The 26,551-nt window shown below is 47.5% G+C and overlaps 1 protein-coding gene across 1 annotated transcript; it reads left to right on the top strand.

Moving 5' to 3' along the window:
- The first annotated feature begins 12,480 nt into the window (after window positions 1-12,480).
- Window positions 12,481-24,367, top strand: LOC148596027 (mis18-binding protein 1-like). Its single transcript, XM_088534469.1, has 13 exons — window positions 12,481-12,862; window positions 14,789-14,911; window positions 15,019-15,527; window positions 15,834-15,910; window positions 17,258-17,388; window positions 17,876-17,966; window positions 18,254-18,420; window positions 19,590-19,756; window positions 20,652-20,739; window positions 21,378-22,191; window positions 23,182-23,354; window positions 23,532-23,655; window positions 24,247-24,367. The coding sequence occupies exons 1-13, from the start codon at window positions 12,481-12,483 to the stop codon at window positions 24,365-24,367; spliced, it is 2,967 nt and encodes a 988-aa protein (XP_088390595.1).
- The last annotated feature ends 2,184 nt before the right edge of the window (window positions 24,368-26,551 follow it).

Raw genomic sequence — 26,551 nt, 5'->3', positions numbered from 1 at the left:
GAGCTCACCAACTCCTTTGTCCCCTTGCTGAAGAATGTGGGGGAATTGCCCTATTTCCCTCCTTTGTAAAGGCCCCCCTTCCCCCCCCCGCCCTTTGCAGATGGCTCTTTTTGTCCCACTCGCTCATGGCTCCACTCAGTCTCCCCTCCCTTTGTCCTGCCCTTCAGCCAAACTGTGGAGAAACCCCCTTATTGATGAATACAGAAACTTGAGCATTCTGCTCAAGCTGATGCCATCTCACCAGCTTGGACTCCTGTGGGGACCGGGTAAGGTGCAAGGCGCAGTTCTGAGGAGGGCGACCACGAGGGGCCTGTGCCAGCCGCGGGCTGCGGCGGCCCTGCCGAGGACGCGGCTGGGGGCTGGTGGCCCCCGCGCTGCCGTGGCCGCGTGTCCCCCCGCGCGTCCCCCCGGCACCGCCGCACGGCCCGACACCGCCGCACAGCCCGGCACCGCTGTGGACGGCGCCAGGACACACGGCGACACGGAGAGGCCCCGGCGGGAGCCGCCAGCCCCGAGAGCCATTAGGCATTTGCTGCCATCGCCAACGAGGCCTTGCTTTAAGCACCCGAGCTCCCCTGTGCACCTCCCCTCATGTTCGCTGACTACACAGCCATTCATTTCTCATTCACATTTTTTTTCTTAACAGTACGATGATTTCCAAAATTAAATTCATTCACAGTTTTTACAGTCCTCATTTCCATGCATCTTTTATTGCCTTTATCACCATGGTTCTGCTGGATTTGGCTTATTTTTTCTCACTAGAGGTATTTCACAGGATCTCGGGAGCTCTCTTGTTTTTCATTTTCTTCCTCATTAATAGATACATAATCACTGCATGAGATTGTTCCAAACTTTTTTGTTGTTGTTTGTTTAAATGCACTTACACTCAAAAAGAATCTCTATCTGTTTTTCTGGCAAAGACAGTTTATCCTGAGTCTCCTAATGGCTGGGTGAACTTGGCAAGAAAAGCATGAGACCATCTGTCTCTACAGTTCTTTACCCTCTTCAGTATATTAGACTGAACATTTCAGCTAAAAATTTCACTCAGTCCTAGATATTTTCCTCTTTGCATTATTTTATCAGGATGAAAATGCTGAGTTCAGCAAAGAAGGTGCTTTACTGTAGCGCTTAGGAGAGGTTAGAGAAATGAAATGAGAAGATGACAATTATTTCGAGTATTTTAGAACTGTATGCTGTATTTCAAATTTGCATCAAGGACACTAGTAAAATGCACTAATGTGCAATTACCAAAAAGCAGACTATCCACTTTCATGTGGAACAAGTGAATAGAAGTGCCAAAGGAAACAACATCACCACCCGCCGCCACCACCAGCAAGCAAAACACACACACAAAAAAACACACACTGTGACTGAAAATTGCACCACGTCGTAAGAAGAAACTTTTTAGGTCAAATCAAGCCCTGCGAGCGCGGGAGCTTTTCCAATGCAATGCAAAGGAAGAGACCTGTAAAGCCAGGAAGGCACAAAGCTACAGTGTCAAAAATCTTGCAATACTCAAAGAATAGCTTCAGAATAGCTGAACTTGTAAAAACACTTTAATTACCCATAATGAGGCTAAAAATCCATACAGAGGTGACATTTTACTTCGTCCAAGGAGAAGCTAGTAAATGTGCAGGAGCATCCAAGGCACTGACTTCTTTTGAGCACCTGGGTGTTTATTTTGGGGGTCTAGGTAGAACCTGAACACATCTAAAAACTTGTCTATCCCCCCAAAATACAGAAGAGGGTGGTGGCTGGCGGGGTGATGGCTGCTGCAGCGCCCGTGCCTGGGTTTTCGGAAGGGCTTGCGAGCAGGGCGTCGCACGGCGCCCGCGGCGCTGCCCCGGCACAGCCCATCGCCGGGCGCGGCCGCAGGGCTCGCGGCTCCTCGCAGCACCCGGCCGCGCACAGCACCACGTTCCGCAGCGAAGCCATGGGGCTGCACCACCCTGGCCTGGCGCAGGGCCCTCTGCTAGACACATTCCATAGCCACTTCCCTGCTTTCCAGCCCTCCTCCCTGCTCCCCAGGCTCTGCTCGGGAGGACTCCTTGTCACCTTCCCTCAAGGTATCCTTCCTGGAGAGGTGCAAAACTCTTGCATCTGCTCAGCTGCTCCCGCACGTGGCCTTCCGGGGGCCCGCTGAGCTCGGACTCCCTGCAGCAGCGCTGGGGCCGCTGCCTTTCCCCACGTGGCTGCTCCTTTCCCCAGCACGCGGTGCCTGCACGTGTCCCCTGCGTGAAGGGCAGCATCACAACAAGGGTGTTTGCTCAAAAATAAGTCTGATTTCTGCCCTCCCAGGAATAGCATCTGCCCTGCCTCCCAACTGAAGGTGCCTCCTCATCTTCAAGCAAGGAGCAAGGACTTGGCCTCATTCTGCAGCGACGCAAACATCACGTTAGAGCAGCAAGAACCGTGTCGGGGGAGCTGCTCCCCGAACACGCAGCGAGGGCTGGGCTCTGCTTCCTCCCCAGCCTCATTACTGCTGATTAAAGAGTGCTTACAAATCTAAATTGCTTTTTAAGACTGTTCTAATTACTATCTCCTTCGCTAGAACAGGCTACAGCAAGGAAATTAACCTTAACTTCCATTATGCTAGTTGATTTTCATCATTGTGTGTGTATAAATATATATATATAAAACGTGTAGCACACTCCATTGTCTGCTAAGTTACTGCAATAGCTGCATGAAAGCTAAAGCACAGGTGATAAGAAAAACAAACAATAAAACAGAAAAATAACAACGTCTTTGGAAGAGGTGTGTATTACAGGCACTCAATTCCACAACGAAACTGCTGTGGAAGCTGCAGCTTCTTCAGTTTAGCCCTAGAGGAAGGCAGGGAAGGTACAAGGTCGCTGTAGAGCAGTCAGCCACGAGGCGTAAGGTGCGTATTTATCTGAGCAAATTAGGGCTGGCACACCAGCCAACCCCTGAGGCCATCTCGCCCCTGCCTACCCCGTATCTTGTCTATGTATCAAGAAAATCAGGCTATTCTTGCATTGTCCTCCCATGCCCGTTAGGATTGCTCTGTTCTTTTCTGGATCCTTTACAGACAGGTGTGAGCACACGCTCACGATTTTGTAGAACTAGCCAGACCACAAAGGCGGCGTTTCACGAGGTTTAGGTTTTCATAGCATCTGTAAAAGCGGTTGCATGACATGCAAGGCCTGATTCTGCCCATGGCTTGTTGGCACAGAGTCAAAAGCTTCAAGAAACCACTTGAAAAAGCAGTGGGTTCATACAGGACCGTTGCTTTGCTTCACACAGCTGAAGTCCTCTGCATCGTGCAGCGCAGACATGAAAGCCAGGTTTAATGCTTCGCATTGATCTATGACCCCAGAACAACTATTCCCAGCCCTAGGTCAACCTCTATTGCATTTCTGACACATCTAGCCAAAAGCCAGCATCCCCGAGGTATTTTCCATTCTTTCCTCTAACCACGCTGATGGATTTATTTTCTACAAACCTTGGCTCTCATTTTGACCATGTACAAAATGCCTCCTTACACTGCTAACATTTGGATTGCAAATGGGATTAGCACAGGCTCAGAGTAGATTCTGGCCACTAAATTCATGACCAAAAGGCTCCCTACTTGGAAGCATTTTAAACTACCCACAACCTGGAAGCTTTCACATGCACCTGGAAATCCCCATGGAAAGCTAGACAGGAGCCATTTCCTAGTGGTTTTCTATCATTAGGGTTTTCTTCTCTTCCATAAACGGGCTGTAGCAGCAGTGTGCACAATTAGCTGACAGAAGAACAAACCCGGCGAAGCTCCGAAGCGCTCACGAGCACAGCTGCCCTCTCCTGCTGGCATTTCCTGCCAGGAAAAGGTTGGTGCCGGCTGGAGCGGAGCCAGCGGGTGATAATAAACACTTGGGTTCACTGGGAACAGTTGGTTTGTGCTTCAAACCAACCTGCATTTCCATCGGGGATGTTGCATATACTGGAACTCTGACTTGCAGCACCTATAACCTTAGTTTTGCCTAATGGTTTTGCTACAGTTTGTGTTTACTGAAACCGTCCTGCAGTTCCCTCTGCTTGGTCTGCTCCGTACTCGCAGCATGCGAGTCCCCAAGACTTGCTCACTGCAAATCTTTGTATTTAAAAAAATAAAATAAAATCTCAGCTCAGCTGTTATGTATGGTGCACAACAGCTCCACGGGCCTACGAGCTCCTCAGCACAGGTCATAGTTATCTGTTGAGTCCAGAAAACTTCATGCCCTGTGGACCCAAAAGAGCCTGTGCCACATTTAGTGTTCGCAGCATTTGGTGTCTGTGGTGAAAAGCATACTAATTGTGCTATTCGGCTTCCCACTGGCACAGTACAGGGTGGTATCGGAGTCCTTACCATTATCTTAATTTCTCCTTTGAAATCTGCATTGACAACTCCAGGTAACACACAAACAGCCCTTGTCTCGTGGTTGAGGATCGCCCTATTAACAGTGCTGCCATTCCTCGCCCTAGGGGGCCGTGGACACCAGTTAGCACAACTAGATGTATCAGTAATTAGCACTTCTATTGTGGTGGCCAGGTCCACCCCGGCGCTGCTGCTTGTGCTGGCGCACAAGCGGCGGCTGCTTCCCGGTGGGAGCCACTCCGAGGGGTGATTTGCTGTCATGGCGCGACCCCTCGCCGCGCTCCGCTTGAAGTTTCCCGAAGGGGCTAGCGGTCGACCTTCCTTATCAAATTTTGATCGACACTGATTAGCATAGTGTTGTCCTTTGTGGCAGCGCGGACATATTCCAGGCGCTCCTCCTTTGTTTGCTTGCGTTTTTGGACAGTATTTACGAATATGCCCAAACTGGCCACAAGCAAAACATGGCTTTTTCATAGACATTGTTGCAAATGTTTCGGCCATCAGTGAATATTCATACTGTTTGCTACCGACACTAATACATGCTTTTAGCATGTCATCAATAGTAGGATCCTTTAGTGGCCGCAAAACTCTCTGGCAATCGGGATTAGCATTCTCAACTGCTAGTTGCTTAAAAATGTAGCTTCGTGCTTGTTCATTATCAATTTGTTTCTCCAGAGCCTCATTAAGCGGATCCAAAAACTTCATATATGGCTCATTCGCATCTTGTCTTATGCTAACAAAAGGTTCTTTGTTTACCGCTCTCCGGAACGGCCTTAAGGGCGCGGAGAGCAAGTGCCTTAACTTGTTGCAGGCCCTCAGGGGGGATTTCTGCTTGTGCTGTTGTAGCACTGTGATCGCCCTCCCCCATTAGCACGTCCACAGTAACAGCCCGTAAAGGACCTTTTTTCGACAGCCGCTGGTTTTCCACCCCCTGAGCTCGAGCAAGCTCTCTCATTTTCGATTCCCACATCGTATATTGCATATCAGTCATAATGAGGCGAAACAAAGTTTTAAAATCATGGAGAGTAAAAACCAAAGAATCACAAAGAGATTGTATAAGGTGGGTGGTATATGGTGCGCCAAGGCCATGATCTGTCACCGTGTGTCGCACGTCCTTAATAAGATTATACGACAAACCTTCCCAACGCGGATTCTGGTCTGGTGCACAGATAACGGGAAAGGCTTTCAGCATGCCCACATCCCCCGCCTGTTTTGCTCCTCGTTTTACTGAGGCCCATTTATCGTGAGGATCCGGGGGTATAGGTCTGGCTCCTTTCCAGGGTCAATAGGACCCGGGTCAAAAGGATCATTGTCCTGGTCATCAGGTGGCAGTACCGCAAAGGCTTTTGCAGCACGTTTTCTTTTCTGATTCTCATCAGGACACGATTAAGGTAAAGGAGGCGCGGAGGCCATGGCAGGGGCCCTGACCCGGTCATTTATGTTTGACTGCGACCCACTATGAGATTTCAATATTTCGAATACAACTCGCCACTGTGGCAACAGGTTAGCAGCAGCCTTATCACCATGCATGGCACTATCCCACAGTCGGACCCCAATTTGGTCCCACCTTTCCAGATTAAAAACATTCTTACTGTTCACCGAAGGATCGTCTTTAGAAGCCCACGCAAGAACCTTTTGCAGCTCTTCTTCACCTAAGTTTTTTCTTTGCGGTTTCAAGTTTTTAGGAGAAGCTTCTAAATCGTCCTTCTGTTCCTTCATTAGGTATGAACCCATAGTTCCCAGCCGCTTACCTCTTTCCTTTCAAGAGGCTTTTAGTGTGCACACAAAGTAAGCTTCCTTTCAGCGTGATTCCCGGGAGTTCAGCTGGGCGGTGCAACCGGAGAGACAGCTAGTCTTCGAGCCCCACGTTGGGCGCCATTTGTTGCACGTTGTGAAGAAACGGACTCAGTCTGGGGTGCAGAATGAGACAACTTTATTTCCAAAACCAACTTCTTTTTATACTTTCTTAACACGAGTGTTGCAAAGCTCACAACCAATCAGCATCTGGCCACCTGCGCGGTTGTCTGGCTTTGTTTCTTTTCTTCTGACAAGACACATCTCACACGGGGCAGGGGGAGGTGTTCCTCAGTCCTCCTCCGTCCCCCATCTGCTGCAAAGACTGACATCCTTGTGGTTAACTATCTGCTAACAAGGTACTATTGTCTTTGAACAAGCCTCCACAATTATGTTTTAAATATTTTAAATACACTTAGCCAAACTACTATGTTAGCAGCTTAATACTGCTGAAGACATTTAGACCATTAATGGGATTTCAGCGTACCAAACGAAACCGGACCATGGTCCACAGCAGGCATTTTTCTGTTATGGAATGAAGAGAAACAGCACTCGGGCATGTCCTGTGTCCTCACAAAACCAGCCCAAATCCTTCCTGTTGAACATCCTGCCCCGCACCCTGAGCACTGCAGCCGCACTGCTTTCCTGGCGCCATCCCGTCCATCCCGTCCCCTTGACACCGGATCTCACGCTCTTGGGGCACTTTGTGCTGTGCCTGGCACAGGCAGCCCTCACCACTCGGTTTCACAGCTGCCAAATAAACACAATTACACATATCCAGCACACGCGCACTAGCATTTCTGAGGACATTTTTTGTTAACCTTGGTTTGCTGAGTGCCTTGAAACAAGAGTATTTATCGCTTTTACATAATGTAATAGCAGCTACCCTCAGTATTCCTGGAGAGGCCACATCCACTGCTCTTTCAGAATTCCTGGGATGACACGCCAAGGAAACCAGACAAGTGGCGTAGCCCCAGTGAGCACAACGACCTGCCAAAGCAGTTTCAAGGCTATGTTGGGAACGTGCTTCTTACTGCCATGGGTCCCTGCCGTCGGGTCACCCCTGTATTTGGCTCTGAGATTCATGGCACGGATCCTGCCCTTGGAGCAAGCCGAGGCCAGGAACATGCCAATGGCCCAGCCGAGGGGCATCCTGTAGGTGCGTGTGGGAGGGATTCGCTTCACCTGCCTGCAGCCGCTGCAGCACACACCTCCACAGCGGCCGCGCAGCCCGGCACGGAGGAGGCCTGCACGTCCCCTTCCACACGGCTTCGCTGGCCGCCGACCACGCAGAACGGAGAGCTAGGGTGGCACCGCTGCTGCAATGAAGCAGATCAACAGGCGAAGAAAGTGCCATGGCTATTTGGTGGCATAGCTCACCTCAAACTATATGCCGGTGGCGTTCAAGGCAAGCGTGGACAAAGCAGGCACGGCGCACATCACTCGCTAGCGTCCGTTCGCGCGGTCACCCTGGCACACAGCGCTGCCGCGCTCCCCGGCCCGCCTCTCGAGACACGCTGCATGCTGGGCTGCAGCGAACCAAAACGGCCGTGGTCACGAAACAAAGCTCTGGAGAGGATGAGAAAAGCTTTGCTAGCAGCGCCGGGGACACGTGCCCAAGGAGCACAAATCATCTTCCCAGCTCTCAGAGACGTTTGTTCCAGCGGCTACAGAGCTGGACCAGGAGCTTTAAACATGGTGGTTGAATTTGAAAAAAGAGCAAGACATCACTTCAGCTCATCTAGTCCAGCAGCTCCATCCATCTTTCCTGAAGGGCTTCCAACAGAAGCACATTTCTGAAAACCTTATTTAAAAAAAAGAGTAGACTCAACTGGTCTGATGTTATGGCCGACAGACTCAGCACGCAGCCCGGCAAGACTTCTTAGACACCAACACAAAACCGGACCCACTTCTTCTCTTGTCATGATGCCACATGTACACCTATTGTAGGATATGCTAAAGAACTGCATTTTAGGACACTAGTTAACACAATCTGTGTCACTCAAGTTTTCAATCCATTATTTGCCTGAATATCTCTTTAGTGATGAACAAAAAAAACTTCCTTAAAAGGTACAAACATGTCACAGCAAAACAAATTCATTTCATAAATACATTTGCATTCCAACCAAAATGAATAAATAAGTCTGAATACCAGAGGAATGCAAATGAACTCCCTTTGTTAATAAAAAAGAGCATAACTCACGTATACCAGATAACACACCAACTCCATCCATCCACTGCTGCACAGTACTGCGGGGCAGCCCTGTAACGGTGTCTGCCCAGTGATGTACAACAGGCAAAACGCTGCACTAGCAGCTTCCCTCACCACAGCGGACACCCTGCTTGTGAATGCCTGCAACTGCTTTATTAAAGGATGTTCACTTGCTATTTCTGTGGAGTTGCTATTTATTTGTGGAATCCCGCTTGCTATTTTACATGAAGTGCAGAAAATGGCAACATGCTGCAAAAAGATAACATACTGGTGACAAACAGAAGCTTGGCTTCCAGTGTGATTTCTCCTTGTCAAGAGATTTCAGTTTTTAAAATTCCTGACAAGTATTTCAACCGTGGGGCCGGGGCAGGAGGAAGACCAGTGTGAAAATCATTGGCAGAAGGTCGCTGCCATCTAATCAAAGTTTCACTGGTGTCAGACTCCCAAGGTTTTACAGATTCTGACTCAAAACTGTTACCTTTTACAGCACTCAGAACTGACTTTAGAGAACAATATTAAAGTCTTCTTTCAAAGTGAACCTGTAAATCTGAGTGACATTTTTCCACAGATATGTGTCGTCCAAGCTTCCTTCAAAAAGATTCTCTTCAAACAGGTTCCTCTCCTCACTGCTTTAATTTCAGTTAGGTACCATTAGACATTGCCAAACCTCTTCTATCTAGGCATGATTCTATGAATCCAGGAGTAATTACTTGAGGATGAAGAATGAGCAGCACTCATAACACCTCGGCTTAGTATTCATTTGGGAGGCTGTGCCATTATGTGTATGAAATCAGATTTCTAGATTCCTTTGCTGAGAACTTCTTTTCAAGAGCCAGACAAGAATGCAGTGAAACTACTACAAATGCCAATCTCACTTATATCCATAAAATCTATTAGAAGAATAACCGTTGGGAAAATATAGCGGGGAGAGGAAAACAGTAGCAGCTAAGGGCTTACAGGAACCTTCACATTTTAATGATAGTTCTTTTAAGAGTAGAAGCCACTGTCTTCCACAAGGAAAGTGCCCAGCTCAGCAGCCAGAATTGTTCAATCACAGCAGCTTTGACACGTCAAACTGTTCCATGCAAAACTCCAAGGGGGGCTTAAAGCACAGCAAGCACCCCGAATGGAAGAGGACATCTGCACCCCTAACGCGAAATAGTTGGGTGCTCAACACGGTCATTAACACTCCAGCTTTGGTGGAAAGAGCCTGTCACCACAGAAGTGGCTAGACCAGGACTGTGGCTGATCCCCGTCACCACGACAGGACCTGCTCTGATCCCTACCGTGGGCCTGGGCCCTCGCAGGGCCCCTGGTGTCCCCATGTGTCACCTGCGCTCCCAGATCCACCTCCCTTGCCAGGGAGCATGCTTTTTGATAAATAAAGTAAAAGGCTTCCTCAGAAAGGTCAGAAGAACAGACAGCACACAACATCAAACCCCTGAAATTTCACACTCCCAGATTCTTCTAACAGCACGTACGGAGAAAGAAATGACTGCAGGTTTGAAAAGAGGAAGCTGTGGGGGAACGAAGGACTCAATTTCAGTTACGGACTAGAAACATAAACCATCTAGGGAAGGACACGCATATCCTTGGACTCCCTAAGGGGGGATGAGACACAGCAGCCCCTGTAACACTGCAGATCACTGCCTTTCTTGAAATGCCATTTCTTGGAAGTGTTTTTTTTCCCATTACTTAATTTTAATTTTTAATACTGCAATTCATGAGAAAAACAAGAAATGAGTGTTAACCCAAAGCAGGAAAATCCATAAGTATTTAAATCTCCTCTCTATTTTACTAAGTAAATCTCAGCTAACTGAAAATGCCTCACCAGTGAACTGTAGAGAGGCCACACCAATATGGAGATCAAGATCACTTTGTTTCACACTTCAGAATCAGCCCCCAAAAAGCTCTAATTCGATCTTCTTATAGAGGCAAGCGGTGAGTTACAAAACACAGGTTCCTGGACTTGTGGCAAAAGCATTAGTTTGCAGTACAAACCTGTTCAGATTACTTTTAGGGAAAAGCTCACCTCATAAGTATTTAAGAAAATATAGTAGTAAGAATAAAATATTCCTAGGAATAATGATTAAGCTGTAGCATGTACAGGTTCATAGAATCATAGAATCACAGAAGGCTCAAGGTTGGAAGGGACCTCTCGAGGTCATCTAGTCCAACCCCCCTGCACACGCAGGGTCACCTAGAGCACGTGGCACAGGACTGCGTCCAAGCAGGTTTGAAGATCTCCAGAGAAAGAGACTCCACAACCTCTCTGGGCAGCCTGTTCCAGTGCCCTGGCACCCTCACTGTCAAGAAACTTTTCCTGAAGTTCCTGTAGAACTTTTGATGCTTAGCATCAACCTTTTGATGAAGGTTGCTTGCTTTTTAAGAAGAGCTGAATCAACACAGTGTAATATGCAATACAAACCATGAGAAGATGATATTATTACATAGTGTTTTATATAGACTGCTCTATGCATTTACCAGCATTATGGTTCGTTAGACCAAACCAGCTGTACAGACAATTGATCATACACACTCCACAATCAGACATACAAAAACATAAAATGCGAGCATATCCTTTTCTTGCTGTCCCCATATCATCTTTTTCAGGCCCTTCTTCCATGTTCCCCTTGGCTCTCCCTGGCTCCCCCCATCCGGCCCGCCCAGCGCAGAGGTTCCAGCGCGGCCGGCGAACCTGACCGCACGCAGGAGGCAGCCCAGGCTCCTGCACCGCAGAGGCCAGGAGAGCTCCCTTAGGACGCATATCTGCAACAAAACACCTCCTCCTCCTAAACCTCCTGCGCTGGGCCTCTCTTTTTAATGTCTCTATAAAACAGCAGTACTTGCCCAGTTCACAGATCAGACATGGTTTGTCTTCATTGACCACAGAACTAACCCAGACACGAGAACTACGCACCGAGACTTCGAGACCAAACACTCTATTCCTGCAAACAAGCTTCCCGCTATTCCCTGCGTAACCGGTGATCCACAGGCACCTACCTTCGGTTCTTAGCACTGACGACTGCAGCTGCATGTTTGTTTTCCTCTGCATATGGATTCTTGGAAATTTAGGGCAGAAGCAAGCACAGGATCGTTGTCTGCTATATAATCTGGGCCATTAATTAGCATAGGCATTTCCTGTAAGAAGCCCAAAAAGCTTTAATTACAAAACTATATATATATATGTGTATTTACAAAATACCAAAGAGAACACCAGAATATCCAGGACAGACAGAAAGCAGGTGATGATTTAGGTAGCTACTATACGCTGGCAGGAACTTGAGCAGTTGCAGTGAACACTGAGGTAGGTAGTTTCTTATCCAGAACTGAATTTCCAAGGCCACGTGCAGAAACACGTAACCTTTGAGGCAAGGCATGGGTTGGTCTAAGGAACTGTAAGAGCTCTAAGGAACTGTAGGCCCCACTTTGGCTAATGGTCACAGAATCTACTGCCACTTTTGGAAATCCAAATGCAGTTACAGCTCAGGGTTACTTTGCAAGCTAGTGCTTGGAAGTGCATGAAACTCTTGAAACAGCTGATACCTGATAATTTGCTTATTAGACTCTGTTTTTTTGTGTTTATTTTACCTGCACGCGGGAGCAGGCAATGCGCCCCCGGCTGCACTCAGCCTCCTGCTGGACCCGCGCAGTTCTGGGGAGGACGGGGCACCCTCTCTCCATTCCGGATCCCCTTCCGAAGGCCCGGGCCACCCCGCAAGGCTGTCGCAGCTCTGCTCCCTCCCGGGCTCGCGCAGGTGACGCCGGTTAGTCCTGCACGAGTCACTTCGCTCCCTCACTTTCACAGCTCGCTCCGTGGCAGCCCGGCTGCACAAGCGTCTTTGCAGGATCGCCCGGTCCGGGCCCACACGAAGCGCTTCCCGGAGCGTTTTCCTTCGCGCTTCCCGGAGCGACCCCAACGGCCCCAACGGCCGCGCGCGCCCCGCTCAGAGCTGGGGGCGGAGCCTCGGGCCGCCCCGCCCCCCGTCGTCTCCGGCGCTCCGGGCTCCCCCCACCCGCTGACGTCACCGCTGACGCCACGCGCTCGCCGCCAATGGGCGCGGGCGGCCCGCGTTCAAACGTGCGCGGCGGGAGCGGCGCCGAGGCGGGAGCGGCCATGGCGTCGAGCAGCGCCCGCCGCGGCGCCCTGCCCTTCAAAGCGATCCCGCTGAGCAGCATCCCCGACGGCACCCTCACGCCGCTCAAGGAGCTCCTGAAGATCCACGCGGCCGCCGAGCCCCAGGGCCGCGCCGCGCGGCCGGCGGCGGTGCCCAGTCGTGTCTTACAGTCCACGCTGCTGCCGGGCGGCGGCGGCGTCGACATGGAGCCGCTGGAGCTCAGCGAGAGTCTCGGCGTTGCCACGGCCCGCTGGCCGCGAGACCCGGCGGCGCTGAAGCGGCGCGCGGCGGAGCCGCCGCACCACGAGTCGCCCGCCAAGCTGGTGCCGCGCGCCTGGGGCCTCGCCCGGCCGCCGCCCGCGGCCCCCGTGCCGCGCACAGGTCGATGTCGCCGCGGCGCGGGGGGGGCGGCGCGGGGGGAACGCGGCGGCCTTGGAGCGGGGACAGCCACCCCCGCCCCCTCATGACCGGAACGAGGGAGGAGGCCTCCGTGGATGGCGGATTTCTGCGCTAAAACGCGTTTGTGCCGCATATTTCCACTTTTTCTTCCCTTTCTTCTCATTGGCGGACTCTCCCCTACGAACTCTTCCTCCTTCCCTCGCTGTGTCTCGTTCCCCACCTCGGCGTGGATGGGGCAGCCCTCGGTGGCCCCTGTCAAGCCCGCCTAAGGCACAAGGCCGTCTCGGCCTGTCCTGCCGCCAGCCTGGGGAAGGGCAGGGGTGGCCGGAGGCTTCTCCCGGTAAAAGCCTTCCTGGGCAATCCGCTCAGCTCCCTGCGCTTGGAAGTGTTTTCCTGCTTTAGTGACTCCCCCCCCAGAGCTTTTTTTCAATCCAGACTACTCGGCGTAGGCAGAACTTAGGAGCTCCTGCACCAAACCTTTAGCAGGTTTGGTGGGGTTAGCAAGCTGTCCCATTTGCCAGCGCTCCTCTTCCTGTGTAACCGCAGGAGCATCGCCCGAGCGTTCCATGGGCTTTACCAGGGCCATGCCAGGCACAGCTGCCACCGGGGGTGACCCGCTCTGCCCCAAAAGAATGAGGTAGTGTGGAAAATACTGCCTAGCTTTATGGCTGTGTATTATAAAGTTCTTCTCATTGCAATTCAAGTCCCTTATTACTTTTGCAATCCCTATTGGATATAATTAAAAAGGAGATCAGGCTGTTATTTTCTGTGATAAGTGCAAACTCTTAAACTCTTATATACTTCTTAACCCTGGCTTTCCAAGTGGCACACTTCTGCTTGCATTGTTGTCCCTCAAATTGATAATGACTTTTCAACTGAACTCTTAGTCCTGTTGAGGGCTTGGTATTGCTGTAGTATTGGTCTCTATCCCTTGGTATTGGTCCATATCCCTTCTGCACATTCCCTTAGTCCCCTCTGGGTCAGGTTACGGCCCTGCCATGTGTATATCTCTCTGATTCTGGGGACACATTTTTTACGTGTGGCAAAGCAACATCTGGTTTGCAGAGAGAAGGGAAAGGCCTTATTGCTAAGGAAAATATATGGGAACAAATTCATAGAATCATAGAATGCTCAAGGTTGGAAGGGACCTCTCGAGCTCATCTAGTCCAACCCCCTGCACACGCAGGGTCACCTAGAGCACGTGGCACAGGACTGCGTCCAAGAGGGTTTGGAAGATCTCCAGAGAAGGACACTCCACAACCTCTCTGGGCAGCCTGTTCCAGTGCTCTGGCACCCTCACTGGAAATAAATTTTTCCTTAAGTTCCTGTGGAACTTTTGGTGTTTCAGTTTCCGGACGTTTCCTCTAGTTCTGTCGGTGGCCACCAGTGCAAAGAGGCCGGCCCCATCCTCCTCACTGCCTCCCTTGAGGTACTTCTAGACACTGCTCAGGTGCCCTCTCAGCCTTCTCTTCTCCAGCTGAACAGGCCCAGCTCCCTCAGCCTCTCCTCATAGGGCAGATGTTCCAGGCCCCTGATCATCCTTGTGGCCCTGCGCTGGCCTCTCTCCAGCAGCTCCACATCCCTCTTGTCCTGTGGAGCCCAGAACTGGACACAATACTCCAGATGTGGCCTCACCAGGGCTGAGCAGAAGGGCAGGATCCCCTCCCTCGAGCTGCTGGAGACGCTCTTCTTAACGCACCCCAGGATCCCATTGGCCTTCTTGGCCATGAGGGCAACTGCTGCCTCATGGTCAACTTGTTGTCCACCATGATGCCCAGGTCCTTCTCTGCAGAGCTGAATTGTTGTAAAATGCAACCTAGCATCTTATGAAGTATGTGTTTTGCTTTTTTTTCTTCTCCTGTGTGAAAATGTTCTTCCCAAATCCAAAGGATTTTTTTTCTTCCTCAGAATTGCCTTGCACCCAAATTCCTCAGAAGAGACCCATGAATTTGTCAGCTGTAGACCGTCGTGTACTAGAATCTCCTCAGAAGTTCTTCCTGCGTATGAAACGGAAACTGCAGCAGCAGAAAGGTGAGTGATACTGCTCTTATTAACATTTCTGAAGCTTCCTTGAGATCAGGGCTTCTGCCGTGGCTTGTGTGCTGTGGCAGACAAAGGATTTTTGTTTTTATGTGCAGATCCAATACTTTCTAACTCAGCCAAGGGGAATATTCCTCTCTCCACAGCTGCAGAAAAGCCATCAGACAAACCTGCTTTTACTGAGCAGCTCCACAAAGCTCATACAGACTATGTGACCACTGGTAAGGACAATCAGGATAACCTCTTCATGGAATCACTTGATGCTGATGATGAATTGTCTCAGAATACAGTGACTAATACTGTGAATAGAAATTCCCCCCCTTCTGAAAGTGGGGATCTGCTAGAAGAAAGGTATGGACATGGAGAAACAAAACATAGTAACTTTCTTCAAGAAAGAAGACAATTGCGACCAAGTAATGGGCAACCTGCTCGTGGAGTAGAAAAGGCACTGGAGACTAATTCTCAGAAACCCCCGCAGTGCTTATGTAGCATTATGCTCTCTTCTCCCAAAGTCTGCATACCAAGGAAGGAGAAACCAAGAGAAGACTCCAAGGCCTCTTCGGATAAACCTCATACAGATAAAACATCTGGCAATGGAAGTAAAGAGGTGGGAGAACTTAATACTCTAGGGGGTTTGGCTATCCCAAAGCTTCCTGTGGGCTGCTCGTAGCTCTCAGTTCTGAGGGATTTGGTTTTGTTTTTCTGTTGTTGGTTTTGACTTGCTAGAAGTCAACGTTAAATTACTGAAAGCACTTTTATAATTTATGACTTCACTTGTTCATTAGCTTCTAGCTTGATTGTTTCTCCATAAATGTTTAATAGTCACTTTTAATTTCTCTGACTTGGAACATTTTGCCTGAAAACATTTTCAATCTAATTCTTTAAAAATGATATGTCTTTATTTTTATCACAGCGAAAAGTTTGCCTAACCAGCTGGAGAATCAAAGTGATCAGTGATAACACTGCAATATGTGTTGAAGGAAAGCAAACGTAAGTGTCATGTGTGGGGTGTTGCTTTTTATTTGTTTGGGGGTTTTGTTGTGTGTGTTTGTTTGTTTGTTTTTTTTTGACACGTAAATGCATAGCTTTTAGTTATATAGCTTTTATAGCTTAGATTCTGAACAGTTTAGCATGTCCATCTCATAGAATATCTGTGGTTCTGAAACTTGTATTTCCTGAAGTATTTTGGTAGCCACTGGGAGCCATTTCACCAGGTCGGAGGGCTACCTGAGCCAGGGCTGTCACAGTTCTGCTGCCCCTGGCCCCAGGGACACGGTCTTTGGGTCATGTCCTCGCTCTTCTGCAGCAGTGACATCTCTCAGACTTGGCTCTTCTTTAAGCTGACTCCCACCTGCAGATGGATGACTGACTGCTGCCACCTGTGTGGGCCTGCCCCGCTGCTTGTGGTGGCAGCAGAACTCACAGCCCCCTGCTAAGCCCTGGCAGTAGCTGATCCAGCTGAGCAGAACTTCTTTTTGGTTAAGGTTTTGATCAGGCTGTTTTCCTGATCTTGTAGCTATTTGAATGCCAGTGCCAAAGCAAAGGAGAGGATGGTGGCTCTGCATGGGCCTGTCCCTTCTGGCAACAGCTTGCACTAAGGTTCTCAACGATGCTGTGAAAATGTAGCCTAGGAGAAGCATATTCTGCTCTTTGCCTGCTGCTACAGATAGCCACTTATCTGCTTAAGAGGTAACCCAGAACCTCACTCAACAGTAGTGCTACTACTTAAAGGAAGTAGTTTGGTACTCCTACTGAGACCAAGACATTTCAAGAGACCGTCTATCCTGTACATGGCACTTTCCAAACAGCTGTTACCTTCCTTTTACTGCTAGCAACATGTCTTCATTTTGCTGCTGCGTATCTGCTATTTGCTAATATGTACTATGCCTGATCTGCTTTCTAGACTCTCTGAATGGAGTTGGGTTAATATTTTGTGAAGTTTTGGTCTTTGATACTGTTCTGTACCTTAAGTTGTTGTAAAAGTGTATTTAGAAAGAATTATATTGTTTTATATTTTAATATTTGGATCTCTTTTCCTTCTCAGAGAAGTCTCCTAACTATTTTTTGACAATTCTACTGTTTTCTATTTTCAATTCTACTATTTTCAGTTCTGTTCTAATGCCCATTCCAGGAAAAGGGAAGATTCATTTGGCTTTGAACACCGAGGTGGGGCAGCATTTCTGTAGCACTTTCAAGGCCTTATGCTTCGTTTCCTTGCCTGTATCACTCAAACTGCATAACACTGCTGGTCCAATATGGAATTTTAATGTTGTAATTTTTTCTTCTTTTATGACAAGCATTTTATTTCTTTCTTTTCATGTTATCCCTGTTTATTAGAGGTATGAAAGATCGGCTCTGGCATAGCACTGCAATTGTAGAACGTATAGCAGACAACCAAGTTAAAACACTATCTGGCAGTATCTACTTACTGCAAGGAAAGATAGATTCTGCTTCAATGAGAAAAGAAGGTAAGGCACTTGCTGCTACTATTACACTGCAAACTGGGTACAGCCTAAATAAATGTAGAGATGCATGTGGGGAGAAGCCTGTTTTCTTAGAGAACTGAGTCTCACCACCTCATATGTAAAACCTGAGGAATGAGGCTTGATGGATGTTTCCATTGGAGTATGAGCTTAGTGCTTGGGAGCAGACAAAACCAATCTGGATACTGGGAATGAATATAAAAGGAACACACTTTTCCTCACTTAAATGTGCTGCAGAGCCCTCTCGCAGGGGTCACTGCTCCCAGTTAAGTGTCCTGGGCCAGCAGTGATCCCACAAGCTGCTGTGGGTGCGCACCCATGCGCTTCCCTGCGGGACCAGGGCTATGTGACACCCCGATACCCGTGGGAGTGCTACAGGCCAAACAGCTGGCTCAGGAAGGCCAGTGCTCAAGTGGTGCTGTTCTTCCTTCTCTGTTGCAACTGTTAATGCTGCTCTTTTTATTTTGAACAGGTTTCCCGTGTCGATTCATCAAAAGATTTATGTATGGCTTTTCCAAGAAGTGGAAGGAATATGTTGAGGATTTACTTGAGACAATACGACGGTAACTTCAGAGATTTAGTTTCATTGTGATGCTCTCTTTAGCATTAGTTAAATTATACTCCACTTTAAGTATGTGATACTAGAAGGGAATAAAGGTGTTAGGTGTGTGTGACACCTGTGTTCAGGCAAGTCCTGCTCAGTGCTTGGGAGGACACTCATGTAGGGGTCTGTTGTGTCTGTGGATGCAGTGGTTTTGCTGGGATGAGGACAAGGCTTTGAATGCACAAGAGCTGCTGACATGTTAAAAGAATGAGATGTTTACTTTTTTTTTTTCCACTAAATCACTAGGAAAGAACATAAGCAAACTAATGATGAGGATGAAAATGAAGAGACTGAAAATGAGTTGATGAATACAAATGTGCGGAAAAATGCAGAAGATTCAGCAGGAGCGCGAAAGAAATCTCCAACTAGAGACACAACTTATGAAGTATTACCGAAGAACGATAAAACCAGTTGTGAGTATTTATATTTCTTTGAAAATTAAAAACTGGTGTTTCTCTTCATCTGCTTTTTCTGGCAAAAGATATGTAACATGGTTCACCTCTGTTGTTCCCATCTTGTTAATTAGTTGTATGGAAGTGGTAACAAACCACTAGCTTTAGCTTTGATTTGTTAAGTTGTTCACTTAGTGCTCTTGATCACTGCAGTCTGACTTGATAATTGCTTATTTCCTAGTTTGCTGATGGACAGTATCTGCAAAAACAGTTTTGTGGCTCTTCTGAGGAATAACCCTGGGAAAGGAGCAGAGTCTGGCTTGCCCTGTTGCAGGGGAAAGGCCGTGGCTTCCAAGGCATTTGCTCTGCGGGCAGAGTTGACTGCAGCTCTGTGCTGGGGGAGCTCTCCCAGGCTGCCCCTTTTTGGCAGAGGGGCTTTTAACACTGACTTGGCCCTTGAGCTGGTTTGTTTTGCAGCTTCTCAGCCTCACTGACCCATAGTGGGTAGGAAGTAAGAGTGAGCATTGGGGGATGAGCCCAACAGCATATGGGAAATTCCTTAACTAGTTCTAGTTTTATAATTTAGTTTTATAATTTCCAAAGGAAGTTATAAAGCTCTAACCTAACGATCAAGAGGCTTTTTCCTTGCCTTGCAAGGGCAAGCCTGGCTTTTCTTTAAGGACACAGATTACTTTTGTTTTTAGCTTTGACTTCTTTTTAATATCTTGTCATAGGCTCCAACAGGCCTCTGTTCAAAATTGAAAGTATCTGTTAATAGTCTAATCTAATATTCCTGGTAATACTAAGAAAAGCTGCTTTTCTCATTTCTGTGAGGATTTGTGTGATAATTTTTCATATCACTTTGTTTTCCTGTATGATTTTTAGATTATTCCTAGCCTTCTAAATCATCTGAAAATTGAAGCTTCATGAAGTATAAATTTCATTGTTGTGAAAATTATTCAGTCATTAAACTATGCTTATTTCTAACCTGAACACTTTTAAAACAACAATATTAATTTGTGCTAAGGTTTCTGTTTCCGTGCAGACAGGCAGACAGTACAAATGAACTTTCCTCATTCACATGTTATTCCTATGCTTGGGAAGCCTGCAAAGAGATGGACTGTCAGTACAATGTTTGGGGCAAAATTATATTTCTTGTTGCCCCCCACCTTTTTTTTTCCCCCCTCTAGATACAACACCAAAGCACAATCGTCTATCAAATGACCAGAAGCAAATTTATACTCGCAGTGGTCGTCTTGTTAAACCACCATTAAGTTTCTGGTGTGGACAACGTGAATTTGTTGATCAGAATCTGAATGTTACTGTAGAAGCAGGTGGAGTAGATTATTTGAGTATGGTAAGATTACTTTGTCTTTTTACCTGGTGGTTTAAATGTGTATTTTTTTTTTCTTGAAATGTTGATTTAAAACAAAACAAAACCCTAGGTTTCAGTTCTTTATAAGTGCTTAAAGAAGCAGGAACGCAAAACATTTTTTTTTTTTTAAAGCCTTAATCTTTTCAGTTACTTTCTGAAAGATGGGATTAGTAGAAACTACTTGTGGAAAAATGAGGCTTTTGGAAAGTGAGTATATCAAACAAGAAGCTGCATGTAGGTACTGATGGGGGCCCTGCAGATAACCAAGCAGGGTATCTCGGTTCTATTAAAATGCTTATTCCTGCTGTCATTTAATCACATGAGGGATGCCAGTGCTGTGGGTGACTTTCCCGAACCATTCTCACTCCTCACCTTTCTGCATACATCTTCATTCATTAGGACCAAGTATTTTCTCACTTGTGGAAACTGTCTCTGCTCTCATCTGTCTCAATCACTCCTGACCTATGGTGGCACTTTAGGCTAGTCTGATAACACTCTTGATACTGAACAGAGGAAAGCAGCATTATTTGGGGTGGCTGTGCATGGAGCTGTTGTCTCGAAGATTAGCTGGCCCTTTTGGAGTGGGGAGTGCGCTAACGCTTCAGTGTTAGTGAAGATTTATGTCTGGCTTATCACCAACTCATGCCTCTAAACCTTGAGACTTTAACCTGCTTTTTTGTATAAAAGGGAGCCTGGCTAACCTGCTTTGGGTCGCATGCGTATGACTAAGCATCATTGTTGATCAAATACTAAATAGTAGATACTGGGCTATGGAGGTGACTTTTAAATCTCTCCACTCTGTAAATATTTGGCTTTTATCAGTACGCTTGCTATGTAATCTCTAGCAGGAGTTTAGATTTACTGTTTTATTTTGAAGTCGTATAGTAGTGAACAACCCCAAAGCAAGAAGAAAAAAAGAATGAAATCAGTGAAGACAAGGGAAGAAACAAAAAGCCAGCATAAAGGTAAAAAACCTTGTAGTTTTACATGTTATTGACAGGACTTGGTGTGATTATAAATTTGGTGTTGGTGCGGTATGATGGTGTCCTGTTAGTATTAAAAAGAGTAAATAACTATTTAATGGTCACTTGATTTTTCCTATAAGTAATTCCTAAAAAATCCCTTTATTGACGTAATAGGAATGAGCAGATTTTCTTCCCAAAAATGGGAGCGAAAAGACCTTTTTGGCTTCCCCGGCGTCGTGGTCGCCACGCAGGACGACCCTCGGCGGGTGCTGCCCCGGGTAGGCGCAGAGCCCCGGTCTCGGTGCACGGCAGCGCGTGCCCGAGGGCAGGCACAGGCCTTTGCCGACCCCTCCGCGAGGGCTGGGAAGGAGGCCGAGAGCCCAGGGAGCTCCGCTGGGCGCTGGTGTTGCTCGCGCTTGGTTGGCCTGTGTTAGACACCCCTGGCAGCAGAAATGAGTTTGGAGGTGCTCAGGGGCTGGATCTTTGAAGTGGGCTGCCAGGTTAGCCCCGCTGCCCTTCCCTGGCACAGGAGGGGGCAGCGCTGAATGTGGCTTAATGTGGCACATCACTGATGTGCCAGAGAGCACAGGAGTGACTTACGTGACTGTATTTGGTAATACTGATGTACTCTCTTCCAGGGAAAAACCATGAAAAAAGAGAAAGCTCCGAAACAGAGCCCAAGTCTGCTGGGAGCAAGGGGACCAGGCACTATGTTTCAGATAATAAAAGTGATAGTGCAGCTGCTACTAATAAAGCAAAACTTTGTGTTAAGTTGACTCCCTTAAATATTGAAGGACAAAACTACCAAAAACATAATAGGCAAACTACAAGAATGAGGAAGGAAGGGAAAGGGAGAGAATGTGTGGAATTGGACACACATAAGCAGTCCTGTGTGTACTTTCTAAGGTCAGTTAAAGAACTTCAAGACAAGAATTCAGCAAAAGAATCCTCAAGAGAAGATGAGGAAGAGGAATCCAGCGAAGACGTCCCACTGTCAGTCAAAAGGGTAACCAAGCCCCTATCGTCCCGGGAGACTCGGCACTCCCGACCCCCGTGCGACCCGCGGCAGTCCCAGGATGCCAACAAGGCCTCAAGCGAGCGCAGGGCAGCGCGCAGCGAGGCCTCCTCGAAGCTGCTGCCGGGGCAAACGCCTTCCATGGGCTCCGGCAGCGCTCGCTCCTCCAGGACACTGAGGCCGAGGAGCAGAACCAACCCTCCCCTCTACGTGTTTGGCTCCAAAACTGAGCTCGAAACGAGCAAGGAGGGACTCAAAGTGAAAGGAAGGAAATCAAAAGTATCTGTGAGAAAAAGGAACTGCACAGCTGCCAACACTGGCAAATCTTCAGCAGCACAATCAAGAGAAGCAAAGACAGAAAAGGTCCAGAAGTCTCTTGAACTTTTCCCAGGGAGCACTGATGATTTGACTGAAAAGGAATTACAGAAGCTATACAGGCAAGTAGTTACCTTCTTGTTATGGCACACTTCCTATGGACATCAGCAAGGAAAATATACTTGAATCTTAAATTTAGGCTATCCTTCAGAATTCTGCTTTACATTGTGAAATGTGGAAGATTCATTCTTTTTCACTTTTTTAAAGGCTTACTTTTTTAACTCCTTTCTTAAAAAAAAAAAAACACACAAATTTAGAAAAATAGTGAAGTAAAGGAAACAATAGCTACATTTTGTGAGCTGTTACGTGAGCCTCAGGAACCTTCATCTGGGTAAAGAGGAACACTACAAAAACCCAGAAATCCCTGGATCAGTACTTCCCTACCTGTTTTTTTTTTACATGTTTTTTTATTTCCTTCTATGAAAGGAATAGACATTCCTATAAGTAAAACTGAAAAAGCATGAGAAAGTGAATGATATGCTAAAAATACTGAGAGCAAAAGGCAGAGCTAGTAAGGCAGTAAGATGTTAGGGAAAGTATAGTCAAAAATTAAACACGTAGGATGTTGTTCAGGTTTCATAAAGGGACCCCAAACCCAGGAATGTTGAACTACTGTACTCTGGCAGTACTTAAACCAGCTCCTGGGCAGTATTTAATACAGGCATTAACAACAGTACACTGTATGCGTTTGGGTTTTTTGAACCTGAAAGGTTGTGAGCTTGTGTCTCAGTGAAAATACTGTAACTGCTGCAAACAAGGAAGAAATTTCTCTTGAAACTGAGGCACTAGCATGACTTGTCAAGGTGAATCTTTGCACCTTTCAAAGTGTCCAGATGCAGAGCCAGGACAGTCTGCGTGGGGTGTTTCCCCCCACCGCCTGTCAGGGTGATGCAACTCGGGTGCTCCGCCAGTACAGTCTGCGTGGGGTGTCCCCCTGCTGCCTGTCAGGGTGGTGTGACCCAGGTGCTCTGCCAGGACAGTCTGTGCGGGGTGTTCCCCCCACTGCCTGTCAGGGTGGCATGGTGCAGGCCACGGGTGTTGTTCCCTCGCAGGGCCATGGCAGCATTTCCCAAGCACAAGAGTCGCTTCTGGCTGGAGGTGGCCCTGGCCGTGGGCTCGCGCTTGGCCGAGGAATGTCGCCGCAAGTATGTGGAGCAGCAGCAGGCAAAGGGCACCCGGAGACGCACCGCAAAGGCCACGGCTTTGCGGAAAACAGAGGAGAAAGGTACGTACTTCACTGGTAACTTTAAATCAGAGTGTTCTCTGTCCAGAAGAGATGACCTACGTTGCCCAGTCCTTGGGCTTTAAGGACAGAGAAGGGCACTGTGGCATCTTGTCCATCCCGTGTAACAGCAGCTGCGGGGCTTGCGGCGCAGGTGCTGACGTCCCTTCTGCCCTGCAGGTAGCTCTGGGCCAGGTGAGATCCTGCCCGGGCTGTGTGCGTGGCTGCAGCCCTCGTGCCAGCAGCACTGCAGCAAAGCTCTGTCCAGCGCGCTTCCACCTCCCCCGGCTTCCTTCACACCCAGGTGCATGAATAATTCTGTTGAAATGCTAACAAAATTGGTGATGGTCGATATTTGCAAAGGCTGTGGGAGGCTCTAGCATAAGCTTTTAATTAAAACATATTGCAGAAATTTCCTTCTGAAGGCATAAATTTCTATAGATTCAGATGTGCCATAAGAAACCTCCAACGGGACAGGATTTTGTTTCTCTAACACAGAATACAATTGATTAAATTGTTACTCTTTTTAAATCCTAAAAACTAATGTCTCTGAGCAAATACCACACTTTGATTAATGTAGATAAGAAAGAGTGGGGTTGGGGTGGGGGGGAAAGTCATTTTATCCAGTCTGCAAGGAAGTAACATCTTTGGTAAGGACAAATTCTCTCACACCTAGATCACATGTTTGAATTCTTGATACAACAGATCACTTCTATATTGAGGTATTTTCCCCAAACGATTATTATACTTGTTGATTGAGCATCAGTGGTTCTTAATGACCATGCTCATTTTCTTCCTGAATTAGAGCCGAGTGAATAATAGCTGCAACTTTACCAAGCAGCTTCACTCCCCCAGGCACTCTGGCCATGCCAAATACCTTGTTTTTTGTTTGCAGGAATGACTGTGACAGGCACGTGTTCCAAATGCAGAACATGTATGGCAAGAAAAGCACCTGGGACAACATCAGGAAGAAATCGGTAACATCGCTGGGCTTCACCTCTGGCTACGTCCTGTAGCGGGCAACGTTTTGCTCAACAGTGGGCAAAAGGCACTGGGGTAACAGCCGTATTCAAGAGATGCTCTTGACTAAAATTTTTTCTCCAAAACCTGTGTATTTTAGAGAAAAATCTTACTAGACAAGAGCTAATTGCAGATATGGTTAAGTACAAAAGCAGTTATAAACTTGGCGGGGGGGGAGGGTGGGAAAAGACAAATTTGATCTCTAGCTGCATGAAGCTACTGTTATGCACTCCTGTACCTTCAGAGAGGAAGCAAAATTCCCCCTTATACCACCTAGTCCATGACTGATGCATTTATCCATTTAATATCTTGGATTTAGAAAGTCTCATGCTTTTTGAGGTATTTCCCAAAACTACTCTATTTTTTAACTAAACACTAAGTTTTATGTAAAGAGCTGAGGTCTAAAAGTAGGAAAATTGACCAGTGCTTCTAGATCAGTACAATTTTCTATATTCACTGAATACAGAAATATATTCTATGAATATAGAAAACATTCTATATTCACTGAAAATGCAGTAGAGCAACAGGATACTTCCAGTCTGTCGCAGTACCAAGTCTTTGCCTGTTGTTTCCTCCTCCTGTCTTGTTGTTTTGACATTCACACAGTGTTGCAGCTGTTCAACAGCCTTCCTTTCCTTTTGCTCGGGCAGGAGCTGTACTTGCTACACCAACTTCACGCAGAACCACCAAGTTCACTTTTGATAAAAGTAAGCACTTGTTTCCTCCCTTCAGTTCTGGCTTATTCCCCGATTGATGCATTTCCTCCCCACCTAGATCTCTGGTTCTGCCATTGATTTTTCTGGTTGCAGATATCCCCAAATATTAAGCTAGACACAGTCTTAAATTTTTCAGCAGCCTTGGGTTGTCTTTAGCATTTTGCCTTTTGGAATTTAAAAATAAATTATAAACAGAAGGGCATTAAACTACAGGCACAGACCCTAACACTGTCCCCACTGTTTTTCTTATTGCAAATGTGCAACAGACCTCAGTTATAGGGCAGCTCTTTATACCCAAGGCAGCATATTCATCATCAGAAGAGGAAGAAGATTCTTATTTTTCTTCTGAATAAATTTCCTGGATTTTAACAGGTCAACAGCTCTATACCCTCTCTTACATAGCACAGTTGAACTGAAGCCTTTAGCTATCGCTGACATCGTATTCTTGTGGTTGTCAGTTAGTTCAGTTTGGAAATCTTGGTTTGCAGTTATGAGAGTGTTAAAATACTTGTCTTGCTGCTTTGTCAGTGATGGTTGTACCTTTTCATGGGTATCAAGTGCCCCTATCTTTGCTTGGCTTCTTCCTTTGTGATACTCAATCTTCCCTGGGGAAAGAAGAAAAGGTATCCCTCTTCCCTTCCTGGCAAAGTTTTTGATTAAGTTTTTCTTAACGTTAAAATAAAACAAAGTTTGTAACAACTTGGCCTTATTTTTTATTTTCCTCTAAGGTGAGCTAAGCTGACTCTTTTTAGTAATAAACAGGTACCAAGTATCTGACAGCATCTTTGTGAAGAGGTAGAGAAACAAATTTTTGAAGTTGAAAGTCTTAAGCAGTCTCTGAAATGCATTTTCATCTTAAAATTACAGGAAGCCCTGTCTCATACCCTGAGTAGTAAGAACAAAGAAAAAACTTGGAGCAGATACTGCCTAAAGGAGTGATGTGAAGAAGAAGAAGGGGGAAGGGGAAAAAAAAAAAAAAAACACACACACAAACACCTTCTCAGCTTTTGGTGGGGACCGGCCCTCCAGGCTGCCCCCCTCCAAGCTTTGAGCTTCCCCCTCCCTCCTGGAGCTGTGGCCATGGCAGCTCTAGAAGGGCAGCTGTGAGGCACAGCCAAAACCGCTGCCAGCACCTCAGGGCTGTGGGGCCCAGGGCCAGCCTGAGCTCTCTGGTGCCCCTGCAAATGAGGGGGCTGCATCCTGCCCTACTCTGTCCCCAACGCAGGGGTTCCAGGCCTCCCTCAGCCTTCAACCCCCAGACTGCAGCAGGCCCCGCTGGCTCACACCGTGGTGCGGCTGGCACAGGCCTGGCCTGCGGCTTCACCCCTTGGCCCAGGCCCCGGCTCCCCTTGGGGCAGGCAGGGACATGGGGACCCAACGTCCTTTTCCCAGGCAGCCACGGCATGGCAGCACAGCGCTGCAGTGCGGCCGGGCAGGGTTTGGGGACAGCCGGTGCCAGCAAGA

This window comes from Tinamus guttatus, unplaced genomic scaffold (assembly GCF_059628265.1).
Source record: "Tinamus guttatus ecotype Peru unplaced genomic scaffold, ASM5962826v1 Tinamus_guttatus_pri_ptg000035l, whole genome shotgun sequence".
Taxonomy (NCBI): Eukaryota; Metazoa; Chordata; class Aves; order Tinamiformes; family Tinamidae; genus Tinamus; species Tinamus guttatus.
This window is presented reverse-complemented; position numbering and strand designations above follow the sequence as displayed.

Excerpts from the sequence above, each read along its gene's own strand:
- LOC148596027 (XM_088534469.1), top strand. The coding sequence starts at position 12,481 with ATGGCGTCGAGCAGCGCCCGCCGCGGCGCCCTGCCCTTCAAAGCGATC. Across the intron at positions 17,389-17,875 it reads TGCTTCAATGAGAAAAGAAG|GTTTCCCGTGTCGATTCATC; the intron begins GTAAGGCACTTG and ends TATTTTGAACAG. Across the intron at positions 19,757-20,651 it reads GAGTAGATTATTTGAGTATG|TCGTATAGTAGTGAACAACC; the intron begins GTAAGATTACTT and ends TTTATTTTGAAG.